Source organism: Carcharodon carcharias, chromosome 1 (assembly GCF_017639515.1).
Source record: "Carcharodon carcharias isolate sCarCar2 chromosome 1, sCarCar2.pri, whole genome shotgun sequence".
In the NCBI taxonomy this organism is placed as follows: domain Eukaryota; kingdom Metazoa; phylum Chordata; class Chondrichthyes; order Lamniformes; family Lamnidae; genus Carcharodon; species Carcharodon carcharias.
This window is the reverse complement of record NC_054467.1, coordinates 249,862,036-249,879,972: the sequence shown is the minus strand read 5'-3', so window position 1 is coordinate 249,879,972 and position 17,937 is coordinate 249,862,036. Positions and strand designations below refer to the sequence as shown.

General features: G+C 44.3%; 1 protein-coding gene across 1 annotated transcript in view; it reads right to left on the bottom strand.

The window, feature by feature from the left end:
* Window positions 1–17,937, bottom strand: part of LOC121278030 (dedicator of cytokinesis protein 2-like) — a 1,199,266-nt gene that overhangs the window by 170,693 nt on the left and 1,010,636 nt on the right. Inside the window, exon 36 of the mRNA XM_041188048.1 lies at window positions 13,455–13,495. Coding sequence (XP_041043982.1) covers window positions 13,455–13,495 — 41 coding nt within the window. The remainder of the gene's footprint in view (window positions 1–13,454; window positions 13,496–17,937) is intronic.

Sequence of the window (17,937 nt, the reverse complement as noted above, 5' to 3'; positions counted from 1 at the left end):
AAACGTGTCCTTGATGGAATGATACTTAACCTCCTATCACTTGCATATTTCCAATATGTGGATGATACGTTTGCTATATTTAAATCTATAGCAGCATTTAATAATTTTCTTGCATGTCATAATGGGCTCCATCCTACGCTCAAATTCACCTTTGAAATGGAGCAGTCAAATGAGCTCCCTTTCCTTGATGTACTAGTCGAGAAATCTGCCAGGGGGTTCTCTGAAAGTCTACTGAAAGCCTACCTTCACTGGTCCATTCATGGGTTGGGATTCTTACAGTTCCACATGCTACAAGATTGGCCTTATCGGCAGCCTCATAAATGCGGCCCAAGACATTTGCTCACCATGCAAGCTTAATGCTGAAATAGGGCGCATCAAAGACACCCTGTGGGATAATGGCAACCCTGATCAGATCATTTTGCGCTGTATATTATGCAAACTCATGAACGGGTCTAAGTCCTGAATGGTCTTTGTCCCTGAAAAGTGCCCAGTCTACCTCAGATTACCCTGGAAGGCAAGGTATCTCAAACATTTTAGCTGCTACTATGCAGTAGCAACATGAGCGGTCATGCCAAAAAGACTTTACTGCCAATCACATAAATGAGTAATGTGGTATGTGAATTTTAGTGCCACTGTGATGGGTAGGGAGAGACAATACAAACTTAATTGTACAGTTTTAAAGATTGTAGAGATACAGAGGGATCTGGGAGTTCATGTGCTTAGGTATTTAAATGCAGCAGGACATATTGAGAAGGTGGTTAGCAAGGCCTGTGGGATCTTGGTTTCATAAATAATGACATTGAGTATAAAAGCAGGCAAGTTATGATGAGCGTACATAAATCTCTGGTTCAGTCACAACTAGGGGTCTGCATCTAGTTCTAATCCTTGCACTTTAGGGAGGATGTGAGGGTCATTGAGAAGGTGCAGAGGAGATTTACAAGACTAGTTCCATAGATGGAGAATTTAGCTGCTAGGTTAGGTTGGAGAAGCTGGAGTTATCCCCCTTGGAATAAAGGCAGTTGGAGGGAGATTTGATAGAGGTGTACAAGATTCCGACAGGCTTAGATAAATTAGGATTGGAAAAAGTATTATCATTAACTGATGGTACAAGGACTAGGGGACACAGATGTAAGGTTTTGGGCAAGATATACATAGGAGAATGGGAAAGATCTTCTTCATGCAGTAAGTGATAATGACCTGAATTTGTAGCCTACGAGGATAATGGAAGCAGAGATGATCAATTATTTCAAAAAGAAATTGGGTGCACACTTGAGGGCAATAAACTTGAAGGGCTTTGGGGACAGAATGGGGCAATGGGGCTGACTGGATTGCTTTACAGAGAGCAATGAGTCAAACGGCCTTCTTCTGTGCCATCACACCTCTATGTCTAATAAATCCAATAAGGAATCATTAGAAACTTTACTCAGAGAGTGAAGCATGTGCTTCCACATGGAATACTTGGGACTATTAATAGAATCCAAGCCAATTGGTGAAGCTGAAACCAAGACACAGAGCTTTTCCTTATTGAGAGAGTTCATTGACTTCTTCAGTCTCACAGCTCTCCTCCCACCCAGTGTCCCAGCTATCCCCTATTTATATTCTCTTTATAAAAAAAAACAAAAAAAAAATCTGTAAAATAAACTAATCAAAGAGGGGGGTGACAGCCCCTGGTAGAGCACTGAAACAAAAGTCAAAATGTAAAAAGGAAACTTAACTAACTAAAACAAAATATAATTCCCGGGGGCACCCCAGCCCCCATGGAACCCACCAGTCACGGAAGGCTCAAGCCCCACATGCTCCCTTCCAGAGCTACCCGATCACGGACATAGCCACGGTAGAGGGGCAGGCAGTCAAGTCAGACGACCACCTTGACTGCCCGCTGCCTGGACCTGTTGATAACCATCTTGGCCAGGCCCAGGAGCATGCTTTCAAGGAGATATTCCCTATTTATAGACTCTTTCTGAATTTAGACAGCACCTCCAACTGCACAGTCACTCTCACTGTACTGCATTGGAGCATCAGTGTAGATAAGGTGCTTAAATCTCTGGAGTGGAACTTGAACCCACAACCTTCTGACTTTGAGGAATGAGTGTTACCAACTGAGCCATAGCTATGGAGTCAATTAATATCCATCAGCTGTTTCTCTTAACCTTAACATTGTAATTGACATGACATTAGGAAACCTTAACAGTGTAATCACCAGACATTAACAGGGACAAATAGCATTGATGCATTTCAGAGGGAGCTAGATAAGTACATAAAGGGGAAAGGAATAGGAGGATATGCTGATACGGTGAGAAGATGGCAGGATGCTCATGTGGAGCATAAACACCTGTTTCTAGGCTATAACATTCTATGCACAAGAATTAGAAGTGTGCCTTTTTATGAGCCTTCTGTGCCCTCACTGTATTAAAATGCAGATACATCACTCCATCATTCTTGCAGCACATCAAATTTATTAACCTTTATGGTGTAATTTTTTACCACCCACAGAGGAGACAGATCAGGGGTAAATGTTTTTACACAAGTCGCTAAGATCTAGAATGCATTGCCTGAAAGGGTGGTAGAAGGGGATTCGACAAAAACTTTCAAAAGAGAATTGTGTAAATACTTGAAAAAAAACATTTGCTAGTCTTTGAGGAATGAGCAGGGAATTGGAACTACCTTGGCAGTGAAACAAGAGGAATTGAATTCAAACCAGAGGAAGTTGAACTAAGGACTGAGGTCAAAAACTTCTCTTTTACACAACATTAAGGAATGCTTAAATAGAAAAATCAGGGTGATAGGCCAAGGCCCGTTGGTAAAACTACAACGAGGTTGAAGGGAAAAAAAAAGAACTTACTGATGCCAAGTTTTAAAATCCCTATAGAATATGACAGGACGGAGAGACTGAGGTCAGAATCACCTCAGATTTGCACCAAGTGTGTTAGCGGGTGGGAGAAAGAATGTTTCACCCGCTGGCCGCTACGGCAGCTTTTCACGCTGTATCGTCCCAATCCAGCCTCACCAATCATGCATTCCCGGGAAACATGCTGTTTCTCTGGCGGGCAGCCTCCGATCCAGCCGCCATGCCATCACCTTGCCACTTCCTCAAGCTGGGCGCTATATTCAAAGTGTAGCTGTGCGCACATCTCTCGATGCTTCCAGCCCAGGACTGCTGCACAGAAGGCAGTCCCTTTGATTAAGTGATGCATCCCTGAGACACCTTCTGGACACTCTTGGAGCCCGCCGCGATGCCCTCTGCCCCCGCTCTGGCCACAGGAGGCCCATCAATGTCACTACTCCAGCTTGAGAGGCAGTGGCAAAGGTGGTCAGTGCCAATGCTGCATATAAGAGATTGGCTATCCAGTGCAGAAACAGGATGAATGAGGATAAGGCAACCATCTCAGAAGCCTAAACTTACACTCTCAAGCCCATCATACATTCAATGGCGTCTCACTCATTGCCAGCTCAAGGGACACCACCATTTATTCTCTCGCACACATCCTCACATCTCCATCTGGCCTCATCTCCTCTGGAGACTGCCTCCTCAGCCCTCGCCATCTTGAGGATGGTGAGGAAGTCCACAATTCTGAGGTGACAGGAAGAATTAACAGTTGAATTATTCACATTCATCTCCTTCTTTCTTCAATGTTGTCATCTCCAATTATGAAGCCCTGTCCTTCATCCAAGTTTCCCAATCATAATTTTTACAGAGCTGAAGGAGGCCATTTGACCCATTGTGTCCACACGGGATCTCTGAATGAGCAATTTACTTCATGCTACTCTCCTGCCTTCTCCCCGTAACCCTGCACATTCTTCCCTTTCAAATCACAGCCAAATTCCCTTTCAAATGCCTCAGTTGAACCTGCCTCCACCACACTCTCAGGCAGTGGATTCCAGACCTTAGCCACTTGCTACGTGAAGCAGTTCTCTCTCATATTGCTTTTGCTTCTTTTGCCAATTAACTAAATTCTGTGCCCTCTCGTCCTCGATCCTTTCATCAGTAGGAACAGTTTCTCCCTATTCTTTCCGGTCCCCTCACAATTTTGTACACCTTTGTCAAATCAATCATGAAATCAAAGATTTCAAAGATTAGAGTGCTAAAAGAAAGGATGGTGATAGAAAATGTAAAGCACAGAAGGAGGGCTTTTTGGCCTGCTGTATTTGTACTAAATGTAGAAGAATTATCCAGTCTAATCCCGCATTCCAGCTCTTGGCCTGTAGCCCTGTGAGTTACACCAATTCAGGTGCATATTCAAGTGTTGCTTAAATACGATGAGGGTTGCTGCCTATACCACCACTCTCAGTGAGTGGGTTCTGGACTCCCACCACGCTCTTGGTGAAAACAGATTCTCCCCAACTCCTCTCTAATCCTCCTACCAATTACTTTAAGTCTATTCTGCCTGCTAACGTAAATATGTCCTTACTGTCCACTTTATCAAGGTGCCGAATAATTTTATACACCTCAATTAAGTCTTCCCTCAGCCTCCTCTGTTCCAAGAAAAATATGTGCCCTATGGGCCAGATTTTCACAATTAGGAAGATTCCACAGACCTTTAAAAATGGTGAGCGCGATCGGATGCAGAAGTCCTGTCCCCATTTCCAACAGATCCACTTTTTGAATTCCTCTCTTTAAACATGAAGATAAACAGGCTTAAGATGTCAATGAGTTACAAAAGCCCTCAGCTGGACTGCTTTGATTGGCAGGCCATCTAGGTTTAAAAAGGCATGGCATCTGGTTGTGCAGTTCCATTAGAGTTGTTTGTTGACATTTCCCCAAAGCCTAGTATTGTCATTGTGAATGCTTGGCTGAGTTTCAGAAGTACAATTATCTCACCGGGGGTTTTGAGTTCACACTTTGATTGACAGTTTAAAGAGACTCCTAATGGATTAGTTGTCTTTGATGCAGGGCCTGAATAGAGGTTTGTTAAGGGATTAACCACTTAAGGAAATTGAAAAGCTTTAAATGGGTATCTTGAATGGAGTTGTTTCACCATCAATTGTGCAGGAGAGCTGTATTAGATTGTTAGAATTTTTTTCATCTCCAAATGGCCCTGAGATCTGCCCATAGTGGATAATGGATGAGTGAACATGGAATTAGCATGGGGGTATAAGGGGTCATGGGGGGTTGGGTAGGGCACGATTTTGCATGGAGGTGGTATGGGGATGGCATGGAAGAGGTATAAGGGATAGAAGGTCTAACAGCTTCTAAAATAACTGTGATAATATCCCAGAGAACTGAGGCGGGCCTTCTAACCAGCCTGCCTCAGCACTTGCCTGGCCTATGGGTATCAGGGGGCATATTTCAGGGTGGGTGGGCCCAACTTGATCATAGCCCCCACCTCCCTGGAGTGGAAATTGGATATATTGGAGCCTTTTAAACCAAGGCAGGTCGGTCAAGTCAGGGATTTTCTGGCCCAGAGAATGAGAAGGATTCTCTCCCCTCAAAGTTAGCTCAGCAATGGATGAGTACAAAATGAGGATATTCTAAACTTATCCTCATGCACTCAAAAGATTCACAAGAGTCGATTACATGTGTAGTTCATTCTTTAGAGAAGAAGACATTTCGAACTTCAACCTTTAATATGATATTCACTGGTTTGAATTCGTGTTCTCCTGTTGAGGTAGCTCACTCCCCTACTTTTCTATGCTCCTGCAGACTTCTCATGTTCAAATATATATCCAATTCCCTTTAGAAAAGTAATGTTGAATCTGCTTCCAGCAGCCTTCAGGAAGTGTATTCCAGATCATAATAACTTTCTGCATATAGAAAAAAAACTCCTCGCATGCCCTTCGTTCTTTTGCTAATTATTTCAAATCTGTGTCCTTCATAAGAAGTAGGAGCAGAAGTAGGCCATTTGGCCCATCGAGTCGGCTCTGCCATTCAATGAGATCATGGCTGATCTGATAATCCTCAACTCCACTTTCCAGCCTTTTCCCCATAACCCTTGATTCCCTTACTGATTAAAAATCTGTCCATCTCAGCCTTGAAAATACTTAATGACCCAGCCTCTACAGCCCTCTGCGGTAAAGAATTCGACAGATTCACTACCCTCTGAGAGAAGAAATTCCTCCTCTCCTCTGTTTTAAATGGGTGACCCCTTACTCTGAGATTATGCCCTCTAGTCCTAGACTGTCCCACAAGGGGAAACAACCTCTCAGAATCTACCCTGTCAAGCCCCCTAAGAATCTTATATATTTTAATAAGGTCGCCTCTCATTCTTCTAAACTCCAATGAGTACAGGCCCAACCTACTCAACCTCTCTTCATAAGAAAATCCCTCCATACACAGGATCAACCTAGTGAATCTTCTTTGGACTGCCTCCAATGCCAGTGTTTCTTTCTTTAAATAAGGGAATCAAGACTGTTCACAGTATTCTAGGTGTGGTCTAACTAGTGCCTTGTACAGTTTAAGCAAGACTTCCCTATCTTTATACCCCATTCCCTTTGAAATAAAGGCCAACATTCCATTTGCCTTCCCTACTACCTGTTGAACTTGTATGCTAGCTTTTTGTGATTCATGCATAAAGACCCCCAAATCCCTCTGTGCTGCAGCTTTCTGCAGTCTTTCTCCATTTAAATAATATTCTTCCTGCCAAAGTGCATAACCTCACATTTTCTTACATTATATTCCATCTGCCAAGTTTTTTCCCACTCACTTATCCTGCCTATATCCCTCTCTAGACACTTTGTGTCATCCTCACCACTTGCCTTCCCACCTATTTTTGTGTCATCTGCAAACTTGGTGATAGTACATTCACTTCCCTCATCCAAATCATTAATATATATTGTAATAATTGTGGCCCCCAGCACTAATCCCTGTGGCACTCCACTAGTTACAGGTTGCCATCCTGAAAATGCCCCCCCCTTATCCCAACTCTCTGTCTTCTTTTAGTTAGCCAATCCGCTATCCAAGCTAATATACTACCCCCAACACCATGGGCTCTTATTAAGTAGCCTTATGTGCGGTACCTTATCAAACGCCTTTTGGAAATCCAAATATATTACACCTACTGGTTCCCCTTCCTACTTGTTACCTCCTCAAAGATTACAAAAGTAGGGAGGTCATGTTGGAGTTGTATAGAACCTTGGTGAGGCCACAGCTGGGGTACTGTGTGCAGTTCTGGTCGCCGCACTATATGAAGGATGTGATTGCACTGGAGGGGGTGCAGAGGAGATTCACCAGGATGTTGCCTGGGATGAAACATTTAAGTTATGAAGAGAGGTTGGATAGACTTGGGTTGTTTTTGTTGGAGCAGAGAAGACTGAGGGGTGACCTGATCAAGGTTTACAAGATTATGAGGGGCATGGACAGGGTGGATAGGGAGCAGCTGTTCCCCTTAGTTGAAGTGTCAGTCATGAGGGGATATAATTTCAAGGTGAGGGGCAGCAGGTTTAGGGGGGATATGATGAAAAACTTTTTTACCCAGAGGGTGGTGACGGTGTGGAATGCACTGCCTGGGATGATGGTGGAGGCAGGTTGCCTCACATCTTTAAAAAGTACTTGGATGAGCACTTGGCACATCATAACATCCAAGGCTATGGGCCAAGTGCTGGTAAATGGGATTAAGTAGGTAGATCAGGTGTTTCTCACGTGTTGGTGTAGGCACGATGGGCCGCAGGGCCTCTTCTGCACTGTGTGATTCTGTGATACAAGGCGGTATGTGGTAATAAGCAGGTGGTTTCTTTGCCCATGTTTGACCTGATGCCATGGTCCTGGGGTCCAGACTTGGTGTTGAGGACTCCTTACCGACTGTATACCACTGTGCTGCTGCCACCTTTGCTGAGTCTGCCCTGCCAGTGCCAGATGTACCCAAGGATGGTGATGGTGGTGTCTGGGACATTATCTATCAGGCCTGATTCTCCGAGTTAAATTATATCTGGCTATTGCTTGACTCAATTGTGAGACAGCTCTCCCAATTTTGGCAGAAGCACCCACATGTTAATAAGCGGGACTTTGCAGGGCTGACTGGGTTGAGTATTGCCGCATTCATTTCTAGTGCCTAGATTGATGCCGGGTGGTCCATCCAATTTCACTCATTATCCAATATCCAACTGATACAACTGAGTGGTATGCTCGGTCAATTGAGAGTCAACCAAATTGCTTTGGCTCTGGAGTCACCCAGGCAAGGGACAGCAGATTTCCTTCTCTGAAGGGCAGTTGTGAACCCGATGGGCTTTAACGACGTTAGTTTTAAATCCAGATTTTTATTGAATCCATATTCTACCATCTGCTGTGGTGGGATTCAAATCCAGGTCCCCGGCACATTACCCTGGGATTCTGGGTTACTCGTTCAGTGATGAGACTGCTACACCACCACCTTCCCTTAGCACCCTGGGCTGGGAGGGGAGGCCAGGACAAAACAATGTTTAATTGTTTTCTTTCCAATTTACACTGCCTTTCTGCTGAAGGTGCTGGCTCTTACTGGTACAGGGTTCAACAGGGAGTTGGCGATCTTTGTGTGTAGAGAGTGTTGATGGACTATTTTACCATGAAAGTCAAGATCAACCATGTTTATGTCCTATCTCCTTGCATGTACCTTTTCTAGTAGGAGTTGCTAAATAGAAAGTAAGAGCAGTTATTCTAGCTCATTTTTAACCCAACTTTATTATCCATCCTGATACAACCATGAGGGGAGTTAGGAGTCAGTCATAGAATTCAAACTCAAATTACAGGCTGAGATCTGCACTCATGTGACAGGGTTAATGGTCAGGCCTCTGGATTACAAGTCCAGTAACATAACCACACCACTATCCTACCCTACTATCAGAGTACCATTGGTGACCATACCTTCAGCTGTTGGGTCTTAAGCTTTGGAATTCCTTCCCTAAACCTCTCAGCCTCACCTTCCTCCTTTAAGATGCTCCTTAAATCTATCCCTCTATGACCAAGCTTTTGGTCATCAGCCGTAAAATCTTCTTAATGAGCTTCATTCTCAGATTTTGCTTCATAACACTCCTGTGAAGCATCTTAGGACATTTTATTGCGCTATATAAATACAAGGAGTTGTTGATATTGTTGCAGTCTGGGCTTTGAGGCTGATACCCTCACGGTCTGTATATCTCAATTCCACATTGCACTAACCAATTTATGTATCAAAATGTTCTGTGGCAGAGCTTTTAACTCTTAAAGTGCTTATCAAGATTCAATGGCTTAAATACTGTAAAAGCAAGGGCACATAAATAGCTGTGGAGTGCACACAACAAGAGGATTAAAATCCAACGGTTAAATTGTAGTGTACTGGGTTAATAGAATAGAGATGCTAATGAGTGATGAAGACTGATGCAGTCATGTGCTAGAGACTCTATAGCAGACAGGCAGCACTGAGAGGAGATGTGCCTACTCAGTAACCCACCTTGTATATATTGTACATGGGGTACATAAACTAGTTTTGAGCAACTACCTGATGCAGGCTATAGTCCAGTTCATTAGAAGCACAACCTAGCTCATCCACCCATCAAACAAAATTATGAGGAGACAATATACAAAGTTGGGCTGTATCCCTGGAATTTAGAAGGTTAAGTGGTGATTTGATTGAGTGTTTCACGATATTAAGGAGAACAAATAGAGTGGATAGAGAAAAACTATTTCTGTTGATTGTAATGTCTAAGGCTGGAGAACGATATTACAGCTAAATCTTTCAGGAGTGAAAACACTCCTGGGTGGGAGATGTTTGGAACTCTCTTCTGCAAATGACAATTGCTGCTAGACCTATTGTTAATTTTAAAACTGAGATTGATAGATGTTTGTTCACCAAAGGTATTAAGGAGTATGGGTTAAGTCACTGGTCAGGCATGATCTCACTGAATGGTGGAACAGCTCGAGAGGCTAAATGGCTCACTCCTTTTCCTATGTTGCTGTGTTTCTGTGTTCCAAGGGTTCTCTGTGCAGTTCTTTTTAAAAAATTCTTTCATGGGATGTGGGCATTGCTGGCAAGGCCAGCATTTGTAGCCCATCCCTAATTACCCTTGAACTGGATGGCTTACTAGGCCTTTTCATGGGCAGTTGAGAGTCAACCACATTGCTCTGGGTCTGGAGTCACATGTCGGCCAGACCAGGTAAGGACAACGGATTTCCTTCCCTAAAGGACATTAGTGAACTGGATGGGTTTTTCTGACAATCGAGGACAGTTTCATGGCACCATTATTGCCACCAGCTTTTAATGTCAGATATTTTATTAAAAAACTGAATTTATAAACTCAAACTCCACCAGCTGCTATGGTGGGATTTGAACCTGCATCTGCAGGCAAATAGCCAGGATTACTGGATTACTAATCCACTGACATTACCACTTCGCCATTCTGCTATCTACATTACATTAGAGGCTATAGAAGCCACGGAGAAAATGCAAAAAACGCTTGAGGATACAAACTTGCAGAGAGGAAAAGATGAGCTGGTCCATATATCATGATGGCCAGAGAAACATGGTTAAATGCTTCTTCCCTGACAGCCCACCAAGCCTCCTGCCCATGCCTCCCTATTATACCTTCACAACCATGTGATCTTTTGGAACTTAGAGATGGCACCAGAACTGAGAGGATATATCCACCAGGAAAAAGTGTACAGGATATAGGTGCTCTGTTTCTTAGAAAAGTCAAGGTTAAGAGGTGATCTGAGGGAGGTCTTCAAATTTATAGAAAGGTTCGATAGACTACACTGAGAGCAGATGTTTCCGCTTTTTGAAGAGGTCAAAACGAGGGACCAAAAATACAAGATATAAACAGAAAAACATGGAAAATAGGAGCAGGAGTAGGTCATTCGGCCCCTCAAGCCGGCTCTGCCATTCAGTATGGTCATGGATAATACTCCACCTCAACACCATACTCCCGCTATCTCCGCATACCCATTGATGTCTTTAGAGTCCAGAAATCTATCCATTTCCTTCTTAAATATATTCAATGACTTGGTTTCTGTTGTAGAGAATTCCAAAGGTTCACCACCCTCTGAGTGGAGAAGTTTCTCCTCAACTCATCCTAAATGGCCTACCCATATCCTGAGATTGTGGCCCCTTGAACCTCCAGTCAGAGGAAGCATCATCCTTGCATCCAGTCTGTCCATCCCTGTCAGAACTTTATATGTTTCAATGAGATCCTCCCACATTCTTCTAAACTCCAGTGAATAGATGCCTAATCGGCCCAGTCTCTCCTCATACAACAATCCTGCCATCCCAGGAATCAGTCTGGTAAACCTTTGATGCACTCCCTCTATGCAAGTATGTCCTTACTTAGGTAAGAAGACCAAAATTGCACACAATACTCCAGTTGTGATCTCACTGCTCACATTCCCACCAGGTTTCGTGTCATCAGCAAACTTGGAAATATTACATTTGGTTCCCTCATCCAAATCATTGATATATATTGTGAATAGCTGGGGTATAAGCGCTGATCCTTGTGGTATTCCACTTGTCACTGCCTGCCACTCCAGAAGAGACCTATTTATTAGTACTTTCCGTTTACTGTCTGCTAATCAATTCTCAATCCATGCCAATATATTACCTCAATCTCATGTGCTTTAATATTGCACACTAACCTCTTATGTGGGACTTTATCAAAAGCCTTTTGAAAATCCAAATACCCCACATCCACTGGTTCTCCCTGATCTATCCTGCTAGTTAAGTTCTCAAGGAACTCCAGTAGGTTTGTTAAACACGATTTCTTTTTCATAAATCTATGTTGACTTTGTTTAATTCTGTTTATATTTTCTAAGTGTCCTGTTATCACATCCTTTATAATAGGCTCTAGCATTTTCCCTACTGCTGATGTTAGGCTAACTGGGCTATAATTCCCTGTTTTCTCCCTCCCTCCTTTTTTAAAATAATGGAGTTGCATTTTCTACCCTCCAACCTAATGGGATTGTTCCAGAATCTACAGAGTTTCGGAAGATGACAACCAACACATCCACTATTTCCATGGCCACCTCCTTTAGTGCCCTGGGATGAAATCAGGCCCTGGGGATTTATTAACTTCCAGTCCCAATAATTTCTCCAGTACTTTTTTTTAGCAATACTAATTTCCTTCAATTCCTTCTTTCATTGGACCCTAGGTTCCCTAGCATTTCTGGGAAGTTATTTGTGTCTTCCTCCATGAAGACAGAACTAAAGTAGTTATTTAATTGCTCTGCCATATCCTTGTTCTCTATTATAAATTCTCCTGTTTCGGGCTGTAAGGGACCTACATTTGTCTTCACTAATCTTTTGATTTTTACACATTTATAGGAGAATGTAAAGACCTTTTTATGTTTTATGTTCCTTGCAAGTTTACTCTCATACTCTATTTTTCCCTCTTAATCAATATCTTGGTCCTCCTTTGCTGAATTCTAAACTGCTCCTCATCCCCAGGCTTGCTATTTTCTCTAGCAACTTTGAATCTAATACTCTGCTTCATTTCTTTTGTTAGCCGTGGTTAAGCCGCTAATGGTCACTAACAAATCCAACAAGGGAAGCAGGAGAAACTTCTTTACCAGGAGAGTGCTGAGAATGTGGAACTCACTAACGTGGGGAGTAGTTGTGGTCCATGAGGAAGAGGGGAATAGAAGGATGTTGATAGAGTGAGATGGGGCAGTGTTTTCCCATTGGCGAGCAGGGGGAGGGGCCCCTATTTAAATTTTCAGGTAGGCGGGGTCTCTGCAAAATCAGCCGTGTGCCCACCAACCTGTCAATGGCCAATTGAGGCCATTGACAGAGTCATTAAAATAATTAATGGACCTGCTCGTCCAACCTTAAGGTTGAGGGGGCAGGCTGGGAGCCTTGGCGGGCATTAGAAAAAGAATAAAAGCGCATCCATGGGCGGGATGAGGTTTTGTGTAGGTTTTTAAAAAATTTAATTAAAGTTTTGAAAAAAGTTATGGACGTGTCCCAACTCATATCACACGAGGGGACATGTCAGGGAATTTTTTTTCTCTACTTTTAATAATTTATACAGTAGAGACGATCTCCCTGAGGGAGCACATAGCGCTTCCGTGCGGATGACAATTAAGGCCCGCCCACGTAAAATGGCGGCGCGCACCCCCGATCGGGACACCATTTGTATGTGCGCCTTCGCACGCCTGCACTTCAACTTCCCCCCCAACTGAGGGGGTGGGGGGGTGGAATCCTGCCCATGAAGTAGTTGAGAGGAAGTTTGATTGGAGCATAAAGACCAGCATGGATAAATGGGCCAAATGGCCTGTTTCTGTGCTGTAAAATCAATGTAATTAGATGTAATATAATGTAATTCTATGTAATTTGATGTAATTCTGTGTAATTACAAGGGACACCTTGTACATGAGATGTGTTAACATCTAGCATAGCATCCAAAAGCTTTGGGAAATCCTGTGCTTGTGAAAAGGTGCGAGATTAGTGCAGTTATTTCTTCTCTGCACGCTCTCGAAGTAGGTGCCAAGACCGCGAGAGTTTCCGACTCACTCATACTGATGAGGATTTGTCAAAGTGAAAGAGTTCGATTGATTGAAGGTCAGTGTCCTACACACTCACCTTATGTACATTTCCTCTCGGTCAATGTCTTTGTAGAAATTCTGCAGAGGGGGAAAAGAAAACAAAATGAGCCGTTTAGGTGGTAATACAAATCATCAAGGCTGTCCCTTTCCCAGGGACCAAATAAATCAGAGTCTGGCTTTTACCCTGTGGGACTTCCGGCCTAGTATTTTAGGGATCACAGGTCTTTTTTTATTATTCGGTCATGAGATGTGGGTGCTACTGACTAGCCCAGCATTTTTCACCCATCCTTATTTGACCTTGTTCAGGGGACATTTTAGAGTCAACCACATTGCTGTGGGTCTGGAGTCACATGTAGGCCTGGAGTCACATGTAGGCCAGGACAGCAGATTTCCTTCCCTAAAGGACATTAGTGAACCAGGTGGGGTTTTTTTTTATGGCAATTGGCTATAGTTTCAAGGTCGTCATCAGACTTATGTTTCCAGATTTTTTAATTTTTTTTTTATTGAATTCAAACTCCCCGAACTGCCACGGTGGGATTTGAACCTTAATCTCCACAGCATTACCCTGGGTGTCTGGGTTACTGGTCCAGTGACAGTACCACCACCGCCTCCACCAATGGTTCAAAGTTATGTTCCGCTCTCAACAAAAAAAAGCAAATGCCTGAACAAGACCTGAGCACAAAACCTCAATGAATATTCCAATCCAGCATTGCACTGTCTGAGCTGCTGTCTTTCGGGTGAGGGGTTAAACTGAGTGCCTGTCTGCCTTCTCAGGTGGATGTAAATGATCCTCCGGCCACTATTTCGAAAAAAAGAGTAGGAAATATTTCTCCAGTATCCTGGACAATCTTTACCCCCTCAACCAAGACCACTGAATACAGATTATCAGGTGATTTATCTCATTGCTGTTTGTGGGAGCTCACTCTGTGCAAATTGGCTGCCGCATTCCCTACGTTACAACAGTGAGTACACTTCAATTGTATTTCATTGGCTGTAACATGCTGGGGTAGCCTGAGGTCATGAAAAGCTTTTTCTAAATGTAGGCCCTTTCTTTCTATAACTCAAAGGTTGTGTTACCTTCCCATGCCAATTGAATAAATTTATTCAGTGAGTAGCTGCGACATCTCAGGAAGATCCCAGACCCAAACTGCAGGCTGTGGTAAGCTATCTGACCTCACTAAGGACACTGCAATTAGACTCAGTACCTTTAGGTTAGGATAAGGTTGGGTGGGGGGGGGGGGGAAACAACATCCAGGATTCCTTCAGCTGATTGCTCTCCTACAGCCCCAGCTAGAAGGATTCATCTTTCCGTGCGCGCAAGTCCCGTGGGGCCGGGCTGCGATGCCTTCCACAGTCGGATAGCCTCGCTGTCACGCTTCACGTTACAACGAATTTGGTCAAAGCGATGTTGGTAGAACACTGTTCCTTTAAGGAGCCCACAGTTTCAGGGGGAGAAAATTAAGAACCTTATAAAGAAAGAGTGTGATCCGACTCTAAGTTCGAGTGGCGCCTCCAGTGACCTTAACCCCGGGCTATATTCTGAAACATTCCTGCCACTGTTCCTTCATTTCAGTGTTATTCTGTTAATGCCAGCTCCTCGGCTAAAACCCTTTGCGAAAGCAGCAGAAAGATTTTACTTTTCTTCTCCCCTCCCCCGACAACTCTATGGCTCCTGGGGTGTGAGGGGGTGGGGTGAGAATAAAGTAAGATTCTGCATGGAAGCGATCTGGATGACTGTTGACATCCCTCAGCCCAGGGGGTCATGATAGGTCACTTGTTTGTGATGACGGGCGTAATTTTACCCAGCAACCAGGGTTTGGGCGGGTTGGATGTCATTAAAGGCAACACCCACAATCCCTCTGGCCTTGGCAGTGTGAGGTCAGGGCAATTTTAACCCCCAGGCCTCACCTATGTGATGTTGTCAGCTGTCGCTCAGCGTGAATGGGCAGTAGACACGCAGGGAGGGCACTTACAGGAGGGATCTTCAAGTGGAATGCAAGGGGAATGCAATATAAAGGTAGGGAAGTTTTTCTACAGTTGTATGAGGTGTTGATGGGACCATACCTAGAAAACTGTACGCAGCTTTGGTCTCCTTATTTAAGAAATGACATAATTGCATTAGAAGCAATTCAGAGAAGATTCACTCAGCTGATTCCTGGGATAAGGGAGTTATTTTGTGGGGAAAGGTTGTTTTAAAGCAGGACTAAAATTCATCTTCTCCCAACCCAAAGAGCAACTTTTAGTTAGTTACTAAGTTAAAGAAGGATTAGAAAGTAACCCTTAAAAGTCCCACTCTCACCAAACTCCAAGTGAAGCAGTTTAATGCAGCCCAAAGCAGCTGTGATCTCATCAAATAGCCAAGCAGGCTCAAGGGGCTGAATGGTCTACTCCTGCTCCTAATTCACATGTCTGTATGTAAGCGGGGTCTGAGGCCAGTGGAGGCCTGAATTTTACTCACGGACCAAGGATGGACTTCAACGGGTCTCCCAGGCAGCAGTTTTTAACTTGCTGGACAGGGAGATTAAAAGAGTGTAACTCTTTCGAGTACAAACCCGTTTCCATCTGTTCCTATTCAGATGAAGTTACATTGTTTCATAGTTTGCCATTGTGAGATTTGAATTCTTGATTTTGGGGTTACAAACCCAGTACCATAACCACTTGGCTATTTAGGCCAAGCCATTAAAAGAGTGTAGGAGTTTAATTGCCTTTTTAGAATTGATCATGTGGTTCTCATGCTCATGTGAACTACAGGTGTTTCGTTTAAACTTTTCTCATCACTATAGACAGAATGATGCAGAACAGAAGGCCCACTGAGCCTGTTCCAGCTCTTTGAAAGTGCTATTCAATTAATCACACCTCCCTCTAGATCTGCAAATGCTTCCTAATTTAAGTGTTAATCCAATGCCCTTTTGAAAGTTGTCATTGCATCTGCTTCCACCACTCTCTCAGGCAATGCATTCTAAGTCACAAGTCCCTGCATAATTTTTTTCCATACTGTTGCTGATTCACTTGCCAATTTCCTTGATTACGTGTCCTTTGATTACCGACCCCACTGCCTCATTTCCCTTAAGTACTCTGTCGAAGGCCTCCATGATTTTGAACACCTCTATTAAACCTTCTCTCCTCCAAGCAGAACCAGTTGCCTGGCCGAAACTTGCTCCTGCCTTGGAAGTCGGTTGAGGACAGGATGGGTTCTGCCTCTGAAACCTCCATAGTTAAAGTAGGCGAAGAGTTTTTGGCCGGGTGGGGGGAGGTGTAACCTGGCCTTGGGCTCGGTGGCATGAAACTACTAGGTGAGAGTTAATTGGCTTGTCACTTAGCTTTTGCCTGATTGTCTTCTCCATCAATGGAAATGGGGCCCAAGTGCGCGGTGGTCTTCCGTCTGAACGTTCCCCTGTTCGGACAGAATTTCACATTGGCCCCAAGCCCCGAACCCTCCCTCGGGTGCTGGTGCCCCGCAATATGAGCTGCCTCAGGGACATGCCCTCCGTGCCTTTTGGCACGGCAAAGAGGGGCTTTTTGTACGGACTGCTGCTGCACACCTTCCATTTTCTCACCCTTGTCCGCCACCCGGACACGCCCTGGCGTGCCTTGTTGCCGTCCGGCGGCGGAGGCCCCCGATGGGAGGCCCTCTACGGAGGTGTCCTCCCCCTTTCTATCAGGGACCTGGGTTGGAGGGTGTTGCATGCAGCATTCCCCTATAATAAGAGGATGCATAGGTTCACGGACTCTCAGGACATGTGCCCTTTTTGCGGTCTTGTCGAGTCCGTGGACCATGTATACATAGGGTGTTGTAGGCTGCACTCCCTTTTTAGTTATTTGAAAAACCTTTTATTGATGTTTTGTTTGCACTTCAGCCCCACGCTCCTCATCTATGGGCACCCGGTGCGGAAGGGGGTCGGGAAGGAGGAGGACCTCCTCGTGAACCTGCTCCTGGGCCTGGCCAAGTTGGCCATTAACAGGTCCAGGCAGCGGGCGATTGACGGGGGAGTCCCGCCCGATTGTTTGTCCCTCTTCCGCGGCTACGTTCACTGCCGGATGTCCCTGGAGAGGGAGCACGCGGTGTCTGCTGACACGCTCAAGGCCTTCCATGCTCGGTGGGCACCGCGGGGACTGGGGTGTTTTGTTGACCCCTTTAATCACATTTTGATTTAAAGTTTGTAAGGTTCCTTTAAATTTTGTCCTTGGTTTTACAGCTGACCTGAATTAGGGGCTGTGCCTGATTCATCCCAATTTTGTTGATTTAGTTTAATTGGTTTCAATTAAAAAGATTATCAATGGAAATGGGTGGTGCTTTAACCGAGCTGTCCATTAGTTCTCGACTGTTTCATGCAATTGATCCCAGTTTTTATCCCTTGAGTTTTTTATTCGTTCTTGGGATATGGGTATTGCTGGCTAGATCAGCATTTATTGCCCATCCCTAACTGCCCTTATTCTGAGGGCATTTTAGAGTCAACCACATTGCTGTGGGTTTGCAGTCACACACGGGCCAGGTAAGGATGGCAGGTTTCCTTCCCTAA